The 18,201-nt window shown below is 40.0% G+C and overlaps 1 protein-coding gene across 1 annotated transcript in view; it reads left to right on the forward strand.

The window, feature by feature from the left end:
• Positions 1–18,201, forward strand: part of LOC137280914 (retinal guanylyl cyclase 2-like) — a 261,889-nt gene that overhangs the window by 63,444 nt on the left and 180,244 nt on the right. The window contains exon 3 of the mRNA XM_067812100.1: positions 752–836. Within this exon, the coding sequence (XP_067668201.1) occupies positions 752–836 (85 nt within the window). The remainder of the gene's footprint in view (positions 1–751; positions 837–18,201) is intronic.

Here is an 18,201-nt window from a genome sequence, read left to right on the forward strand (position 1 = left end):
TATGATTGCAAGTATTCAGGTTTGTGTTCTGCACTCTAAAAAGTTCTGGACACAAAGCTGAGTCCAATGTTTTCACACACAGAAAGTGTTGATGGTTTGCGTGAAACTGCGTTTGTACCTTATGTACACGCATGTTTTTGGGTTATTTGCATGTGTGTTTATGAGCACGTTGTTCTTTTCCCATTTGTGTGTGTCCATACATGCGTTCTTGTGATCCTTGCTATGGAAAGCGACTATGCTTGTCGTAAGAGGCGACTAACGCTATCGGGTGGTCAGGTTCGCTGACTTGGTTGACGCATGTCATCGGTTCCCATTTGCGCAGATCGATGCTCCTGTTATTGATCACTGGATTGTCTGGTCCAGACTCAATTATTTAGACTGCCGCCATATAGCTGGAATACTGCTATGTGCGGCGTAAAACTAAAGTCACTCACTGTACAATCAAACATGGAAATTCATGTTATTTAGATCAAATACGTTTGCGTGTGTTTGTGCGCACGCTTCTAAATACATAAAATATTGAACATGATGTGCAGGTGAACAAGCTGCGTATTGTTATATTCTTTTAATTCTTTTCAGTGGTAAACTTTCTGTGACCAGAAAAAAGAAACTATAGATACAATTTCGTCGTCTGTCTTTACATTCTCTTGCATTTAACAGGACAGCAAATTCCCGAGGGTTGGTTCATATGTTAATTATGAAGATGCACAAGGCATTCAGAATAACACATCTGTCGAAAATTGTTTTTCAGGTCTTGAAACCCTGTATATTATCATCATTTTTGCCGCTGGTCTGGGGGTTATTGTCCTTGTCATCATCATTGTAATGGTATTCAGGTAAGTGAGGATATAAGCACTTTGTATAAAATGAGTGAACACATCACAGATAGCTACAATTAGAACACGCGCGCACAGACACGCACACTCACATATACACACGACGCGGATCTTCTCCAATATTTTTTTACTTTTATCTTCAGGGAGAAGTCATTACAGTTCAACAGATTATGTAATGAGGTCACTTTGTCACTGAACAATTTCTCTGTTTTTCATCTTGGTACCCGAGTCATAAAAAAGAAGCATTTCATATAATTTAGCAAGGCCTATCTGCATGGTTGTGTCACAAATACCGAAAGGGAACATGCGACTTGCAAAATTGAAATCATATGTACAGTACCGTCCATATCCAATTCTACTTGTAGAAGGTACAATAAAGAAAGCAAGAGACACACACACAGAGACTCGTGCGTGATAAACAAATAAATATCACAACCCCAAGAATCCGGATGAAAATGAATCGAATCATGGCTAATGTAACAATTAATGACATAACGTAAACGCCAAAGCCGTAACGCCAAAGGCCACATGCAACAAAATATCACAGTTACCACTTATTCATGACATATTACATACAGTGTTGAGTGTGAAAAAAAGTAATCAAAACTAAGGGCGCACCATCGCGAATCAAAAGTGCGATATTTTGTATTTGGGATTTCTCCCCTCGAAACGAAGCACCGTGGAGATTCTGCCAATATCCAGAAGGTTCATTGTGTGTATCAGGGAAACGCTAACAGGTTGTCGTACAGTATCGATGTGTGTATACAGAGATGATCTGTGTGTTTGGCATTTCAGAAGTATGATGAGTGATAAGAAAGTAAGATTTTTCATAGATAACAACTTTGCTTTATTGTATATAATGCAACGTTTCGGTATGGATTCATATACCGTTGTCAAGCAATGGTTTAAGAATACATACCGAAACGTCGCATCAAATACAATACGAGGGTTGGCTGAAAAGTTCTCAGCCTGAGTGGTTTTTTCCCCACCAGGTAGAGACAGGTGTTTGCCACCAATGAGGACAATCATTTAGTGAAACATAGACACAAGAACTACAAACGTACTAATAGTTTTATCTCAACTACAGCTCTTTTGGTAAATCTACCCTCTGAAATCATCAGAAATGGACAAAACTGAATACAGGGCAATCATCAAGTACTTGCAAAAGAAAGGGATGTCCCCAACACAGATACATGCTGACATGGTCTCCACTCTAGGGGATGATGCTCCTTCATTTTCCACAGTCAAGAAGTGGGCTGCAGAATTTAAGCGTGGCAGACAAAGCCTTGATGATGACCCACGCTCAGGAAGGCCTTCAACAGCAACCACTCCAGAAAACATCACGCGAATGCTCGATATATTGATGGATGATCGACGATTGACTACTCGACATATTGCTAGTGTAGTGGGCATCTCTCATGAGAGGGTTGAGCATATTATCACCAACAAATTAGGAATGACTAAAGTTTCTGCAAGATGGGTGCCAAAGCTCTTGACAGCAGAACAGAAACGTGTCAGGTTCCAGACGTCCCTTGACAATTTGCGTCGTTTTGAAGCAGATGCCGATGATTTTGTGGCACGATTTGTAACCATGGATGAGACCTGGATACATCACTTTCAACCAGAAACAAAACTACAGTCAAAACAGTGGAAGCATCCTGATTCACCAGCTCCGAAGAAATCCAAGTCTGTTCCTTCAGCTGGAAAGGTGATGGCATCAGTCTTTTGGGATTCCAGGGGTATTCTGCTCATTGATTATCTTGAAAAAGGTCAAACTATCAACGGCAGATACTATGCTGATCTACTGAACCAGTTGCGAGAAGCAATCAAAGCCAAACGACGAGGGATGATCGCTAAAGGTGTCCTCTTCCACTAAGACATGCGCCTGTTCACAAATCGGTGGTGGCCATGTCAACAATCCGCGATTGTGGCTTTGAACTCATTGACCATCCTCCTTATTCACCTGATTTGGCTCCTTCTGACTTCAACCTGTTCCCCCAAATGAAAAAGGAACTCGCCGGTCGCCATTTTGCAAGTAATGATGACGTCATTTCCGCTGTCACTGATTTTTTTGGGGGTAGCTGAAGAAGATTTCTTCCTGACCGGGATTCGGGCCTTGCAGCATCGCTGGCAAAAGTGTGTGAACTTGGAAGGGGACTATGTAGAAAAATAAATTACAAACGTGGACTTTGTAACTCTTTTTCACAGTGAGGCTTAGAACATTTCAGCCAACCCTCGTAGAAATTGTTTTCCATAAATAATGTACATAAGAGATGTTGGGTTTTGTAAATACATGCTCTCTGTATTTCCGCTTGGTGGCGAACTTCTGCGTGGCTGAAAAGTGCCGTTCGTCCAAGTACAAAGCAGAACTTGAAACTGAGTTTGCACCGGTTTTCGTCCGATCGAGTCATCCGAGAAAACAATAGCTGCAGTTTGATTGCAACCCACATATATAATAACATGTCGTGTGTACAAGTATCACACCTGCCTGTCTGTGTAATTACATACTGTGACCCGGGGGGATATTTGGTCCAACAACCCGTTTGCCGTCGGTTGAGGAGGGGATCCTAGTGGTTGAGGGCAGTGGGCATCTGGAACCGTGTTCCTGCTGCTCAACACACCACTTTGACCCTGACTTCACATAGACGGGTGGTTAAAGGGGCCCGGTTCAACCAATCGGCTGGTCATGCCAAGCCCCGTGTGTGACGTATATACCTATTCATCTTTAATATATACTAGATGATTGTGATTAGTCTTGGCTAAAGTTTTACGTTATCAAAATTATTCTGCCTGGTGTCTCATACCAGAAGGCGGTGGCTCATGGGTCAATTCGGCAATGTTGACCTCCCAAATCTGTATGTTTCCAATTTCTTCTTATGGGCGAACCAGCCAGACATTTAATTTGGTAAACTAACGCAGCTTTTCGTGTCATATTTGCTGAAGTATACCATTCGTGGATCCCTGGTGTTTGCATGTAGGAGATCCGATGCAATTCAACACCGCTGTTTTTGGCACTCCATGGTGGGTGGGGAGCAGGGATGCTGAATCCAATTATTTCCACTATGGCTCAACAAAATCCTGGTTCAAACAGAACTAAACTCCGACATGTTGATTCAGATGAAGCTGATCAAGATGTATCTCCTGTACTTGATGCATGGCCTAGATTTATTGTAATTGAAGCAGCAGACAAGCAGCCACTTAAGCTCAACCCGTTCGAAGTTTCTAAGGCCATTTCCGGAATTTGCGGAGAAGTGAAGAACGTAACACTTCTTCGTAGTGGATCACTGCTTATTGAGTGTTTACGGAGGCAACATTCTCTTAACCTCCTATCCTTGAAAATGTTTGCAAACATTGAGGTTATTGCATCTGCACACAAAACGTTAAATACCCGTCGCGGAATTGTTTGGGACAGAGCACGTTGCCTGTCCGAAATGTCTGAAGAACACGAATTACAAAATCAAGGAGTGACAACAGTCAAGTGAAGACTCGGGACGGTGATATCATTCCGTCAAATACATATCTGTTTACCTTTTCGCTGTCAGCCTTGCCAAAATTTATGAAAGCTGGTTATGTCAACATTGGAGTGGAGGTGTAGGTCCACAATCCACTGCGATGTTTCAAGTGCCCCAAATCTGGACATGGCTCCAAATCATGCAAAGGATCTGCTGTTTGTCACCGTTGTGGAGAAGGACATGAGAACGTACACTGCTCAGCAGATATCAAATGTGCAAATTGCAAAGGTCAACATGTTGCCTCATCAAGGATATGTCCTGTGTGGCAAAAACAGTCTAAAATATTAAAGATCAAACATGAAAAAAACATCTCCTATATTGAGGCAAAAATACTTGTTGACAATCAGTTACCAATTCAACTCAATAAATCTTTTTCTTCACTTGTTGCTACTTCACTTATTAAATGCACATCAGACTGATTTGACATGGATCAAAACAGATCAGTCCTCTAACATGAATTCAGTCATTGAGTCCCTCACATATTCAACTCAAATCAAGTTCTGATTGATGCCAATGTCCTTGATGTTCCCAGTGCACCAGTCACAGTACAACCAGTTGCTCAACCTTTGACCAAAAATGAAAGAAAGAAATGAAATAGAAAACAGACAAACAAGAAAACTTCATCGTCAGAGATAGTTGTCCACAACTCCTTTGAAGTAGTTGATATGGACACAACACCTTCTTCGAAGAGCAGAAAGAATCCGTCCTACGAGAACGATCGCCAATTGAGCTTCAATGACGCACTCTTCCAACATAATCCAGTGGAATTGTAGAGGACATAGGAATAATTTTAATGATTTACAGATTTTAATACAGGATTTCAAACCACCTGCAATGTGTTTACAAGAAAGGTACCTTAGGGACACAGATAAATGTGATATCAGAAAATATAATGTGTACAATCACTTTTCACCTTCAGCTGTAAAAGCCCCTGGGGGTTCTTCTATCTTGGTAAGACAAGATGTTATTCACAGTGTTGTTCCATTAGCTACTCATCTTCACGCTGTTGCAATTCGACTTACATTTCACATAGTTTTAACTCTCTCCTCTTTGTACATTCCACCTTCTTGAGCTTTACAGCAGGCGGATCTACAAGATTTATATGATCAACTTCCCAAACCATGTATCATCATGGGTGATTTAAACGGACATAACCCTCTATGGGGCAGTGTTAGTACTAATGCTAAAGGCAAAGTAATTGAAGAATTTATTTCTGACAATAACGTATGTATCTTAAATGATTGCTCCAACACATACTTACATCCTGCCACGGGAACGTATTCAGCATTGGATCTGACAGATGCCAATTTACTAAATGAATTTGACTGGTCTGTTCATTGTGACAGATGTGGAAGTGATCATTTCCCTACACTGCTTCAAGTTATAAACCCCACTGATGTTCCACCTTTAACCAGATGGAATTTTACCAAAGCAAATTGGCCATTGTTTCAAACTCTTTGTTCCGGAACACTGCAGCCTGAAAGTTTCAAAACTATTCCAGACCCTATTCAGAAACTGAAAGGTATAGCAGATGAAACTATTCCCAAGTCCTCTATGAACACACACGTAAACCATAGTTTACAGATGATTACAAACGAGCTTGAAAATGTAGGAAAAAGGCAGAAAAGAATTTTCGTCGACACCCTACAGTTCATAATTTTAATATTGTAAAAATAAACAATGCAAAGGATAGACGAACATTTAAACAGTGTAAACGTCAGTCCTGGAGGCAATACGTATCTAAAACAAATTCAAGCACACCACTATCAAAGGTGTGGAATATAGTTCAAAGAATTAAGGCAAGACTAAGGCAAGCATTCATCGCCTCACAGATGGTGATGATATAGTAACGGATAAATCTGACATCGCAAATAAATTAGGTGAGACTTTGGCCAAACACTCTTCATCATCGAATTATAATCCTAAATTTTAGAAATTTCAACAAAATCAAGAACGTCAAAAAGTCAGCTTCAGTTCGGACAATGGTGAAGATTACAATAAAGTATTTTCACTACATGAGCTCAATGCCGCTCTTGAGCGAGCTCATGATACTGCAACTGGAGAAGATAATATACATTATCAACTATTGAAACACTTGCCTGAATCATGTCTCCAGACACTTTTGGACATATCTGATGAAATTTGGACATCGGGCAGTTTTCCTCCTTCGTGGAGAAACGCAATTGTTATCCCTGTTCCAAAGCCTGACCGAGATCATACCGAGATCCATCTAACTACCGTCCAATATCTCTCACTAGCTGTGTTTGCAAAACTATGGAGCGTATGGTGAATAATCGTTTAATCATCTCATTACTGATATTCAATGTGGTTTCCGCAAAAAAAGTACTATTGACCACCTTGTGCGTCTAGAATTGTATATAAAACATGCATTTGTAAGTAAACAATACGGCGTGTCTATCATTTTTGATCTTGAAAAAGCATAAGACACAACCCGGAAATATGGCATTTTAAAAGATTTACATGGCTTCGGATTGCGAGACAGTTTGCCTCAATTTTTAGCCAATTTCTTAAAAGACAGACAATATCAAGTTCTACCCTGTCTGATCATTACAATCAGGATCAGGGTGTTCCACAAGGCAATATTTTGTCTCTCACTCCTTTTAGTATAAAGATAAATAGTTTATCAAAAGTTTTAAACGATTCAGTGGATGGATCGTTATTTGTGGATGATTTTAATATTTCTTATGGTAAAAATATGCATACTATTGAACAGCAACTCCAATTGTGTTTAAACAAAATCAATAAATGGTGTCTTGAAAACGGCTTCAAATTTTCAAAATCGAAAACAAATTGCATACATTTTTGTCGTAAATACAAATCGCATAAAGACCCTGAACTGTCTCTGGATGGCACTCGCATAAAAGTTGTAAAGGAGGCCAAGTTCTTGGGATTAATATTTGCCTCACACCAAACATTTCTGCCTCATATTAAATCCCTTAAAACTAAATGCCTGAAGGCACTAGATTTGTTAAAGGTTATTTCAAATTCACAATGGGAGGGGATCAAGCTACCCTCCTCCATCTATATCGATCACTCGTCCGTTCCAAATTTGACTATGGCTTCATTGTATATGGTGGAGTCTGCAAAAGCAACATAAACTACTTCATTCTGTCCCCCCCCCCCCCCCCCCAATGCCTAAGACTTTCTCTTGGGTCTTTTAGAACATCTCCCGTTGACACGGACGTTGAGGTTGATGAACCTTCTCTTACACAACGCCGTATAAAACAAGGTCTGCAATATATTACAAAACTCTATTCGAACGAGTCTAATGCTGCATTCCACTGTGTCTTCAATTCTCTTTATGAAGATCTGTACAACAAGAAATCTTCTCTTGTTCCGACTCTTGGGCTCAGAATTAAGCCATTCATTACAGCTGCCTGCATTGAGCTGGAAAAAATGGCTCCTTCCCGTCTTATTTCTTCTCCTCCTTGGCAATTGGTCAAGGCACAAGTTGACCTAACATTAACCACATTTAAAATGTCAGAAACAAATTGCTTACAATATAAACAAGAATATAGTCAATTAAAAACAAATATAACAATTACAAATCCTTATGTATAGATGGGTACAAGGACGGTGGCACAAGATAACAGTTATATTTTCACAGCGGAAGCAAACGCCATGTTAACAGCCCTCAAATATATTCAAAGACACCCTAAACATACACAGTATATAATCTATTCAGACTCTCTTTCTTGTCTTCAGGCAATTAAACATCTTTCTTGCAAACATCCACTTTTAATTGACATTATTGAACTGTACAATGATCTTGCTACTGGCCAATGCGACATCGTCCTCTGTTGGCTGCCCAGCCACGTTGGCATTTCTGGTAACACAATGGCCGATCTTGCTGCTAAAGCAGCACTCAACAAATCTGTGTCACCACTTCTTATTCCTTATTCTGACTACAAAGCTAGCATTAGAAGTTACATCCGTGATCTGATGCAGACGAAGTGAGACACCCAGGTGGGTATAAATAAACTACATGAAATAAAGCCCTACATTGGTTATGCTTACTTCGGTTGTCACTCCAGGTTTCACGAGGTCATTATGCGACGATGCCGTATTGGCCACACAAGATATACCCATGCATTCCTGTTAAAAGGTGCGCATCCTCCGTTTTGTATCCCTTGTGATGAGAGAGAGTAACGGTCAGGCATATCCTGCTTGACTGTGTTGAATTCACCATCACAAGGGATAAATATTTCAATGTCATAACTGTTAAGGATCTTTTTACCAGTGTTAGTGTTCTCATTTAATGATTGTTTTTTTTAAAAGAAATTGATTTCATGATTAAATTTTTATTAATATGTGCTGTATAAAGATATGTTTTCATTATTGGTAGTATACATTAGCAACTGATATTGTTAGTGGCTGTATCCTCGAAGGGGGTTAAAGCATCGTAAAATTATTGTCCACCTAAGAGGGTACACAAATCCACAAACTTTCAAAAAAATTTTGCTTACCTGATTTTAAACGTAGCATGATTGTTCTATCATACAATCGCCAGCGGCTGAAGGGATGGTGTAAATCCAACTAGGGTCCATGTTGGTAGCAAAGGTAGTGTAAGTCGCCATGGACCCTAGTTACCTTCAGTTGGCGGTCTGTAGCCCGTTTTCATATTGTTTAGTTCTCTGTAGTAAACTGTTTTAGATTTAATTACTAGTTTTAAATATCTCTCTGTGACAATCTAGTTGTTTTACTGTCCTTTGTTGACAGATTTTTTACCGTTCACCATTATGTATAATATTAACGGTTTTCGTCACGACATGGCTGAAATATTGCCGACGTGACGTTAAATATTAACATGAGCAATGTATTCTGTTTATGGTGTATAGCCTGGTAGGTCATTAGTACACTGGCAGGCAGACACACAGGTGTCAGTAAGTGAGTGAGTGAGTTAAAATTTAACGTCACATGGGCAATATCTCAGCCATGTCGTGACGAAAACGATCTATATATGACAAAAATGAAAACATTTTGAAGAATGAAACCTGTCATGATGGACAGTAAAACTACTAGGGCATCACAGATATGGGTATAAAACCAACATGGAAAACTAAAACATTGTGGTAATTAAAGCAGAAAATACAATATAAAACACGGGCTATTGATCGCCAACGATTGAAGGTAGATCAGCATGGTAGGGACCAGGGGAACCTGCATGGACCTTTGCTACCTGCATGGACCCTAGATGGATTTATAGTATTCCCAGAAATTATTGAGAATCATGTTGCGTCATGTAACTCATCACGTTTATTAACTTCTGGCGTTTTACTTACATAAACATGTTAAAACATCATCCTTTTACAGTCTCAGTCTTGTTTTGGTACTTTGTTAGACCTCCTCGCTCAGCAATGCATGCCTGAATACGCCTAGGCACACTACCCATCAAAGTTTGTAGGTAATCGTGTGACAGGGTATCCCAATATTGGACCACCTCGGCCTTCATATCTTCAATATTTCTCAGTCCCTTTTGGTTTATTCTGTCCTTCATGACTCCCCACACATTCTCAATTGGGTTTAGGTCTGGGCTGTAACTGGGCCAGTCTAAAACTTGAACATTTTCGCCCGACAACCACTGTTTTGTGTAGCGCGCAGTGTGTTTTGGGTCATTATCATGCTGGAAAATCCAATCATCTGCATACAATGCTTGTGCTGTCGGAAGAAGGTGACCATTTAGAATGTCAACGTATCTTTCTTTTGTCAAGTTTCCCGTGAAAACACACAATGGCGTCACTCCGCGAGCCGATATGCCACCCCACATGTGAAACTTCGGGCTATGTTTTGGTCGCTGGTAGATAGGTTTGACAGTATCTTTGGTCCAAATTTTCACACAGTTAGGGAAAAGCCAAACAGAACTTTCATCCGAAAAGAAAGCATTATCCCAATCTTGATTTTCATGAGCCCGACACCAGTTTAAACGTTTTTCCTTTTATGCATCTTTCATCAACGGCGAGGGAATTCCACGTTTTTTCACCCAATTAAGTCTCTGTAATTCCTGCCTAACTGTTTCATTGCATACCTGAGGACTTCCTCTGCTAATCATTTCATTTCTGATGTTCTCAACACTTTTCAATTTGCCCCTACTCACAATCTGCCCAAGTCTTCGGCGATCCACAACACTGAATTTCCTAGGCCGACCTGCCCCTGCTTTGTGCTCTATCCCGGTTCCTGTTTGAATATTCTTCAAAGTTCTGTATACTGTAGACAGAGGAATACCATGTGTACAAGATATCACTTTAGCATCAGCCTCACCCCTTTCAAAATCATCTAGAATGAGCTTTCTTTTCTCTCTTGCTGTAAATTCTGCCATGTCAACACAGGAAGCCGTCTGCTCAGACACGGGAGATAACTCTTGACGTAATGAGCTGCCTTCTAAGCCTTCAAGAGTTGTCTCCCTTATAGTATGCTTAGTGCATAGTGAAAGCCCTTTTTCCAATCTTAGCATCATTAGAAAAAAAACAAAGATTTTCTCAATAATTTCTGGGAACACTGTACATCATCCCTACAGCTGCTGGAGAACGTAAGAAATGCTAGCCAAAATTAAAATAACGTGAATACTACCATTAGAAACCTGGTCGACTTAAATTTACTTCTAATGTTTTGGGCCTTACGTACCCTCCCAGGAGGACAATCATTTTGCAATACTTTAACCCTCTTTGTGGGTAGAGCCACTAACAATCTCAGTTACTAATCTAGAATATCAATACTAAACAAATCTATTTATAATTCATTTAACAAATCCAATTCTTTTAAAAATACAATAGTGAGTGAGTGAGTGAGTTTAGTTTTACGTCGCACTTACCAATATTCCAGCTATATGGCGACGGTCTGTAAATAATCGAATATGGACCAGACAATCCAGTGATCAACAACATGAGCATCGATTTGCGCAATGGGGAACCGATGACATGTGTCAACCAAGTCAGCTAGTCTGACCACCCGATCCCGTTAGTCGCCTCTTACGACAAGCATAGTCACCTTTTATGGCAAGCATGGGTTGCTGAAGGCCTATTCTACCCCTGGACCTTCACGGGTCTAAAAATGCAATAATTACATGAGAACTGATATTAGTATAAATGTTACTTCATAGTACGTGATTTAAAATAGGAATCCTTTGTGATGAACTATTCGACACAGTCAAGCAAGACATGCTTGACCGTGATTCTTTCATCACAAGGGATACAAAAAGGATGACAAGTATTAACAAGTATTCGTGTGTATACCGCGTATAGCCAATACGACATCGTCGCATGATGACCTCCTCAAATCTGGACTGACAACCCAAGTATGTGTAATCAATAAAGGGCTTTATTGCATGTAATTTATTGATACCTACTTGAGTGTCCCACTTCTGCATCAGATCACGGATGTAAATTCTAATGCTCGCTTTGTAATCAGAGTATGGAATAAGAGTGGTGTCATAGATTTGTTGAGAGCTGCCTTGGCAGCAAGATCGGCCATCGTGTTAAAATACGACGTCAACAAAATACCATGTCGTACTGGCAATTAGCAAGATCATTATACAAGACAGTGATTTCAATTGTGGATGTTTGCAAGAAATATGTTTTATAGTCTGAAGGCAAGAAAGAGAGTCTGAATAGATTATATACTGTTTATGTTTAGGGTGTCTTTGAATATATTTAAGAGCCGTTATCTTGAAGATATTGTTCTGGATCCAATGACGGTGGCACAAAGCACTGAGCCACCGTCCTTGGACATATCTGTAAATATAGATTCATAATTGCTACATTTATTTTTTAATTGATGACATTCTTGTTTATATTGTAACTCATTCGTTTTGGACTTTTTAAATGTAGTTAATGTTAATTTGTGGCCTAACCAATTGCCAAGGAGGAGAAGAAAGAAGTCGGGAAGGAGCTATATTTTCCAGTTCAATGCCGGCAGCAGAGATATATATTTTTTAAATCTGTGCCCGATGGGACGGAACTAGAGAAGATCACTTGTTGTATAAATCTCCATGAAAGGAATTGAACACACAGTTATAGGCAGGGTTAGATCCATTAGCGTTGTTAACGTATTGTAAATATAGTTTTATACGGCACTGTTTGAGAGAAGGTTCATCGACTTCGACTTAAAGACTGTCAATAGGAGAGGTTCTATAAGAACGAGCACAAAGTCATAAGCCTTGGTGGTGGACAGAATCAAGTAGTTTTAGGTTGCTTTGACAAACTCCACCATATACGATGGAGCCATAATCAAGTTTAGATCGCACCAGTGATCTATATAGGTGAAGGAGGGTAGTTTGATCACCTCCCCATTTTGAATTAGAAACAACCTTTATTAAATGGAGTGCCTCCAGACATTTGCTTCAAGGGATTTAATATGAGGCAAAAAGGTCAAATGTGAATCGAAGAGAAGTCCCAAGAACTTGGCCTCCTTGACAACTTTGACTGGTGTGCCACATAGAAATAGGTCTGGGTCTTTTGGGGTTTGTACCTATGACAAACATGTCTGCAGTTTGTTTTTGATGTAGAAAATTGAAGACACCATTTATTTATCTTGTTTAAAAACAACTGTGACAGACAAAATACTGCCTTGTGGAGCACCCTGATCCTGACTGTAATAATTATACTTGGAATTGTCTTTCATTTAAAAAGTTGGTGACAAATTGAGGCAAACGACCTCGCAAACCAAAGTCATGCAAAGTCTCTTAAAGTGCAATATTTCCAGGTAGTGCTATATGCCTTTTCAAGATCAAAAAAGATAGACAGAGCATGTTGTATATTAATTAGCGCGTATTTTACAAGTATTTCCAAACGCACTAAGTGATCGAGAGTACTTCTGTTTTTACGGAAACCACATTGTGTATCTCTTTTAAGATCATTTGTTTCCAAGTACCAAGCAAGTCAATTACTTATCATGCGTTCCATGGTCTTGCAAACACGATAATTTGACGGAAACGTATGATCACGTCCAGGTTTAGGTATTGGTACTACTAAAGCATCACGCCATGAGGGAAGAAAATTACCTGATGTTCAAATATCATCAAAATATTTAAAAGATTTTCTAATCAGGATTCTGGTAAGTGCTTTAGGAGCTCATAATGTATGTTATCAGCTCTTGCAGCAGTATCGTGGGCTTGATCAAGAGCAGTATGGAACTCATGAATAGAAAATGTTTCATTATAATCTTCCCAATCATCTGAATTGAAAAGAATAGGTTTCCTTTCTTGTTGTTTTTGATATTGCTGGAATTTAGGCACATAATTAGAAGAGGAAGTGTGTTAAAACGAGAGTTTCAGCCAGTTTATTTGCAATATCTGATTATCCGTAAGTAATTGATCTGCATTTTTAAGATGATGGAGACTAGATTTAGTACCTTTACATTTAATTTTCTAGACCATGTTCCATACCTTGGACATGGGTGTCCGAGAATTTATTTTGGATATATATTTTTGCCAAGATTGGTGTATATTCTCTTTAAAGGTATACAACCCTTTGCCTTCCTAGCTTGCTTGCTTTCATCGTTGAACCATGGTTTTCGAATATGTGAAACTGCAGAGGAATTTGGTATACACTCATCAGCTATGGAATTCAGTTCATCCGAAAAACATTTAATAGCATCAGGAGTGTCAATAAAACGGTCAGGTGTAGGTTTTGCAGCACACAGTGTTGCAAACAAAGCCCAGTTAACCTTTTTTAATATTCAGCCTTGATGATGGAGGTACATCTGATGGAATCACAGGTTTTAGTATAGTAGGGAAATGGTCACTTCCGCAGAGGTCATCGTGTACAAACCATTCGAATTCACTTAGTAGTTCTGAATTTGTGAGTGACAGGTCGAGAGCAGAATAGATTCCTGTACCAGAGTGCAAATATGTGCCGGAACCATCATTATAAATGCATAAATCATTATCAGAACAAAAATCCTCCAGTAATTTACCTTTAGCGTTTGTAGTTACACTTCCCCAGAGTGGGTTGTGCCCATTCAATCTCCCATTATAATACAGGGCTTCGGGAGTTGGTCATACAGAGCTTGAAGATCGGTTTTTGTGAAACGTCAAAGAGGGAGAAATATAGAGAGAGTATAATGTAAACGCAACGTGCAAAGGTAGTCGCACTGTAACAGCCTGAAGATTAGTATTAAGTGAAACAGGGCTATGGATAATGTTCTCTTTCACTAGAATGGACGATCCTCACATGGCCTTATCACTTGGAGGTGCAAAGCAATGATATGCTTTGTAATGAAGAAGGTAAAAAGTATCTGTCTGTTTTAATTAGGTCTCCTGCAGACATATCGACGAAGGTGTAAAATCTTGGACTACTAGCTGTAAATCATTTAAATTACTCATCAGTCCTCTGCAGTTCCACTGTACAATATTTTTGGAATAAACTACCGTTTGAGGGGATTTATTGGGGATCTACCCCGCACTCGTTTGGAGGGCGACAAGCTATGTGCCCTAGAATGTACATTTTGAGATAAGTCCATGTCTTCAAGAGATCCATATTTGTTGAACAACTGAATTCTATTTTGTGACCCTGTATTCTGCAGTGCCACTGCACAATATTATTGGAATAAACAATCTTTTGGGGGGATTTATTGGGGATCTACCCCGCACTCTTTTGGAGGGCAATAAGGTATGTGCGCTATAATGGACGTTTTCAGATACGCCCATGTCTTCATGTCCATGATTGTTGAACAACTGAATGCTATTTTGTGACCCTTTGGAGGTTCTCCCACTTTGTTGTTTTGAAGCATCAGGCTTAATTTGTTGTCTGTCAGACTTAGTTTTAACAATTTGTTGTCTATCAGCTGTTGAATGAGACTCGGAGCATGACTTTAAAGACGATTTATGGTCAGAAAAGACTTTGATGTACTAAGACGTTACTCCTCAGCCTGGGATGATATTTGCCTCAGAAAAAGAGATATTTTGTTAAACTTTATCTTGTTAATTGCCATTTGCTCTTTCCAAATCGGACACTGTTTCGAAGAAGATGAATGTTCGCAGTTGGTGCATTTTGTATAATCACTGTCACAATCTTCTGTTGTGTGTGTTTTATCACCACTGTGAGCACACACAACAGACAATGTGCAGGTAGTTACACAGTCTCCATATTTCTGGCATCTAAAACACCTGAGCGGGTTGGGGATGTAGGTTTCAACTTGGATATTACAGTAGCCTGCCTTCACTGATTTGGAAGCATTTGGCGATGAAAAAGAAAACATATAGGTATTCGTTTGGAATGTTTCATTGTTTTTTTTCGGGTTGAAAAGCGCTTTACATTCAGCATACCTTGATCTTTCATTTCTGATAGTATGTCAAGTTCGGACATATCAGTAAACAATCGATCACGATCTCTGACGATACCCTTACTTGTGTTCAAGGTTTTGTGAGCAGAGACCGTGACTGGAATGCCCCAAAAAGATTCAATAGTCATCAGAATGGTTGCTTGTTGTTTCTTGCCGCACTCAACTAGCAGCGCACCCGAACGTAAGCGTCGAATGTTCTTAACATCCCCAGCAATACCTTAGATACTGCGAAAAGGGTTCAGCTTCAATGGAGTCTTGTCAGGAGACTCAATGACACGGAAACGTGGCCAATACTCAATCGATAGAGACGATCTGTGGTCATTAGCAACAGGATCAATTTCAAGTGGACGTTTTGGCTTTTTAGGGGAAATTTCATAAGCCATGGTTGGTGTGATATGGTTCATCATGCGAGCTCCCCACCCACCACGGAGTATCACAAGGACAGTGCTAAAAACAAGTGGGTCTCCAACGTGCAGCACGATTGATACTCCGATGATATATTCCAGTAGAAGAATTATGAATAATTAATCCACCAGATTGGCCCATGAGCCATCGCCCTGTGGGCATAAGACTCTAGGCAAAGTTCAAAACAACATAATTCAAAATAAAAAATGGTTTAGACAATAAAGCCAAGTCCAAAATTACTCCAATTCCAAATCATATTTCTGCAATGATAAATATATTTATAATCCATGCACAGAGCATGGCATGAATAGCAGATTGGTTGAACCGGGCCCATTCAACCACCCGTCTAATCGACGTCAGGGCCGAAGTGGTGCATTAGGCAACAGGAACACAGCTGCAGGCCCCTATTGCCCTCAACCACCAGGATCCCCTCCTCCACCGACACAGGGCGGCAACCCACGACAAACGGGTTGGTGGACCAAATATCCCCCCGGGTCCAGCACTCACCACGAGGAGGTGGCCGTTCACGGGTGCCAGGTGTCAAGAAAACAGACACTGAGTTTTGTCAGTGACAGAGACAGATTGTTACAAACAACATATCTTTCTGTTTGCATAGACATGTAGTAACGCATTTCATTTTTCAAGCTGGGCAATTTTTAGCAATAAAATTAGTATTTCTAATGCTACGCTTTCTTGAAATCAGGAAACAAGTATACATTTATGACAGCAGACCCAAGATGCTCGCAGTGACAAGAAACATCTCTGTTCTCCAGCTTCGACCGAAGCGGTATTCCTTGCACGCATGAATTGCCGTGTTTGTATCAGTCGCCTTCCCGGTTCAAGCTGCGTGAACCCAATCACTGCGCATGCGCTATGGGCGCAGCGCAGCACTGATGAAACAGCTCATGTATTACGTCTACAGAATTCAATGCCTCAAAATGTTAACGGGGTAATTGTTGAACTTGTGTATATATAGTTGAAAATTGATGTATAACGTTCAAGAACAGGAAACAACTCATGTACACTCGAACATGGACTGCTCCGCAAAACGTATTATTTTAGTTGTATGGCAAGGACTTTATGAAGAATACATTGCAGAAACAGAGTGTGTGATTGGCAGAATGCACGTCCATAAACAACAGATTAAGGACCCCAAAACAAGTTGCATTTCTTTGCGCGCTCACGTCGATAAATGCGCAGCACGAAAGGAAATAAAATTAAAATATTCCATTTCTTTAAAACGAATACTGCTGATGCCATGTAGCTTAAGAAACCTTTCTTATTAAAGAGGATAAATAGGTAAGGCAGTGTGTTTGAATTATACTTGTTTTCTGTCAGTTTAAAGCCGCCAATGTGACATCGAGGCAACGCTGCGTCACAATATTTGTATACAGTTGCATTGTGACGTCATGGTAAAGTGATGTCATAACATGTAACTGTAATCACTCCTGATTAAAGTGAAACATGTTGGAGAAGAACCGTGTCGTATAATTATTTCAGAAATTTGCTCTTATATGTGTGCAACTGTACACCCGGTAATATCACCACTTTCTACACACACACACACACACACACACACACACACACACACACACACACACAGAGAGAGAGAGAGAGAGAGAGAGAGAGAGAGAGTGAGAGAGAGTGAGTGGTGAGTTTATTTTTACGCCGCACTCAGCAATATTCCAGCTAGATGGCGGGGGCGAGTCTGCACCAGACAATCCAGTTACCAACAACATGAGTATCGATCTGCGCAACTGGGAACCGATGACATGACATGTCAACAAGTCAACACCATCCGATCCCGCCTTTTACGACAAGCATAGTCGCCTTTGATAGCAGGCATGGGTTGCTGAAGGCTGAAATTCCTTGGTACAGTAATAATATTACTTTCTTCCATTCTACTACATATACAGAACCACATTACTCGCCCGAAAAAATCCATTTAATCTGCGTAATCAATGAAAAAAATGGACTTGTCCCTCTAGACTTAATACTCGTCAATTAAGATGAACTCGAGAAAACGCAAAACAGTCATTCAGGACATTATATCCTGCCTCTTCGACCATCCAATAAAATTCACAATGTATCACGCACACAAATGTACTTCAAAGTTAAGAATTCTACGGGGAAATTCCGTTTCCTAATAT

This window comes from Haliotis asinina, chromosome 4 (assembly GCF_037392515.1).
Source record: "Haliotis asinina isolate JCU_RB_2024 chromosome 4, JCU_Hal_asi_v2, whole genome shotgun sequence".
NCBI lineage: Eukaryota > Metazoa > Mollusca > Gastropoda > Lepetellida > Haliotidae > Haliotis > Haliotis asinina.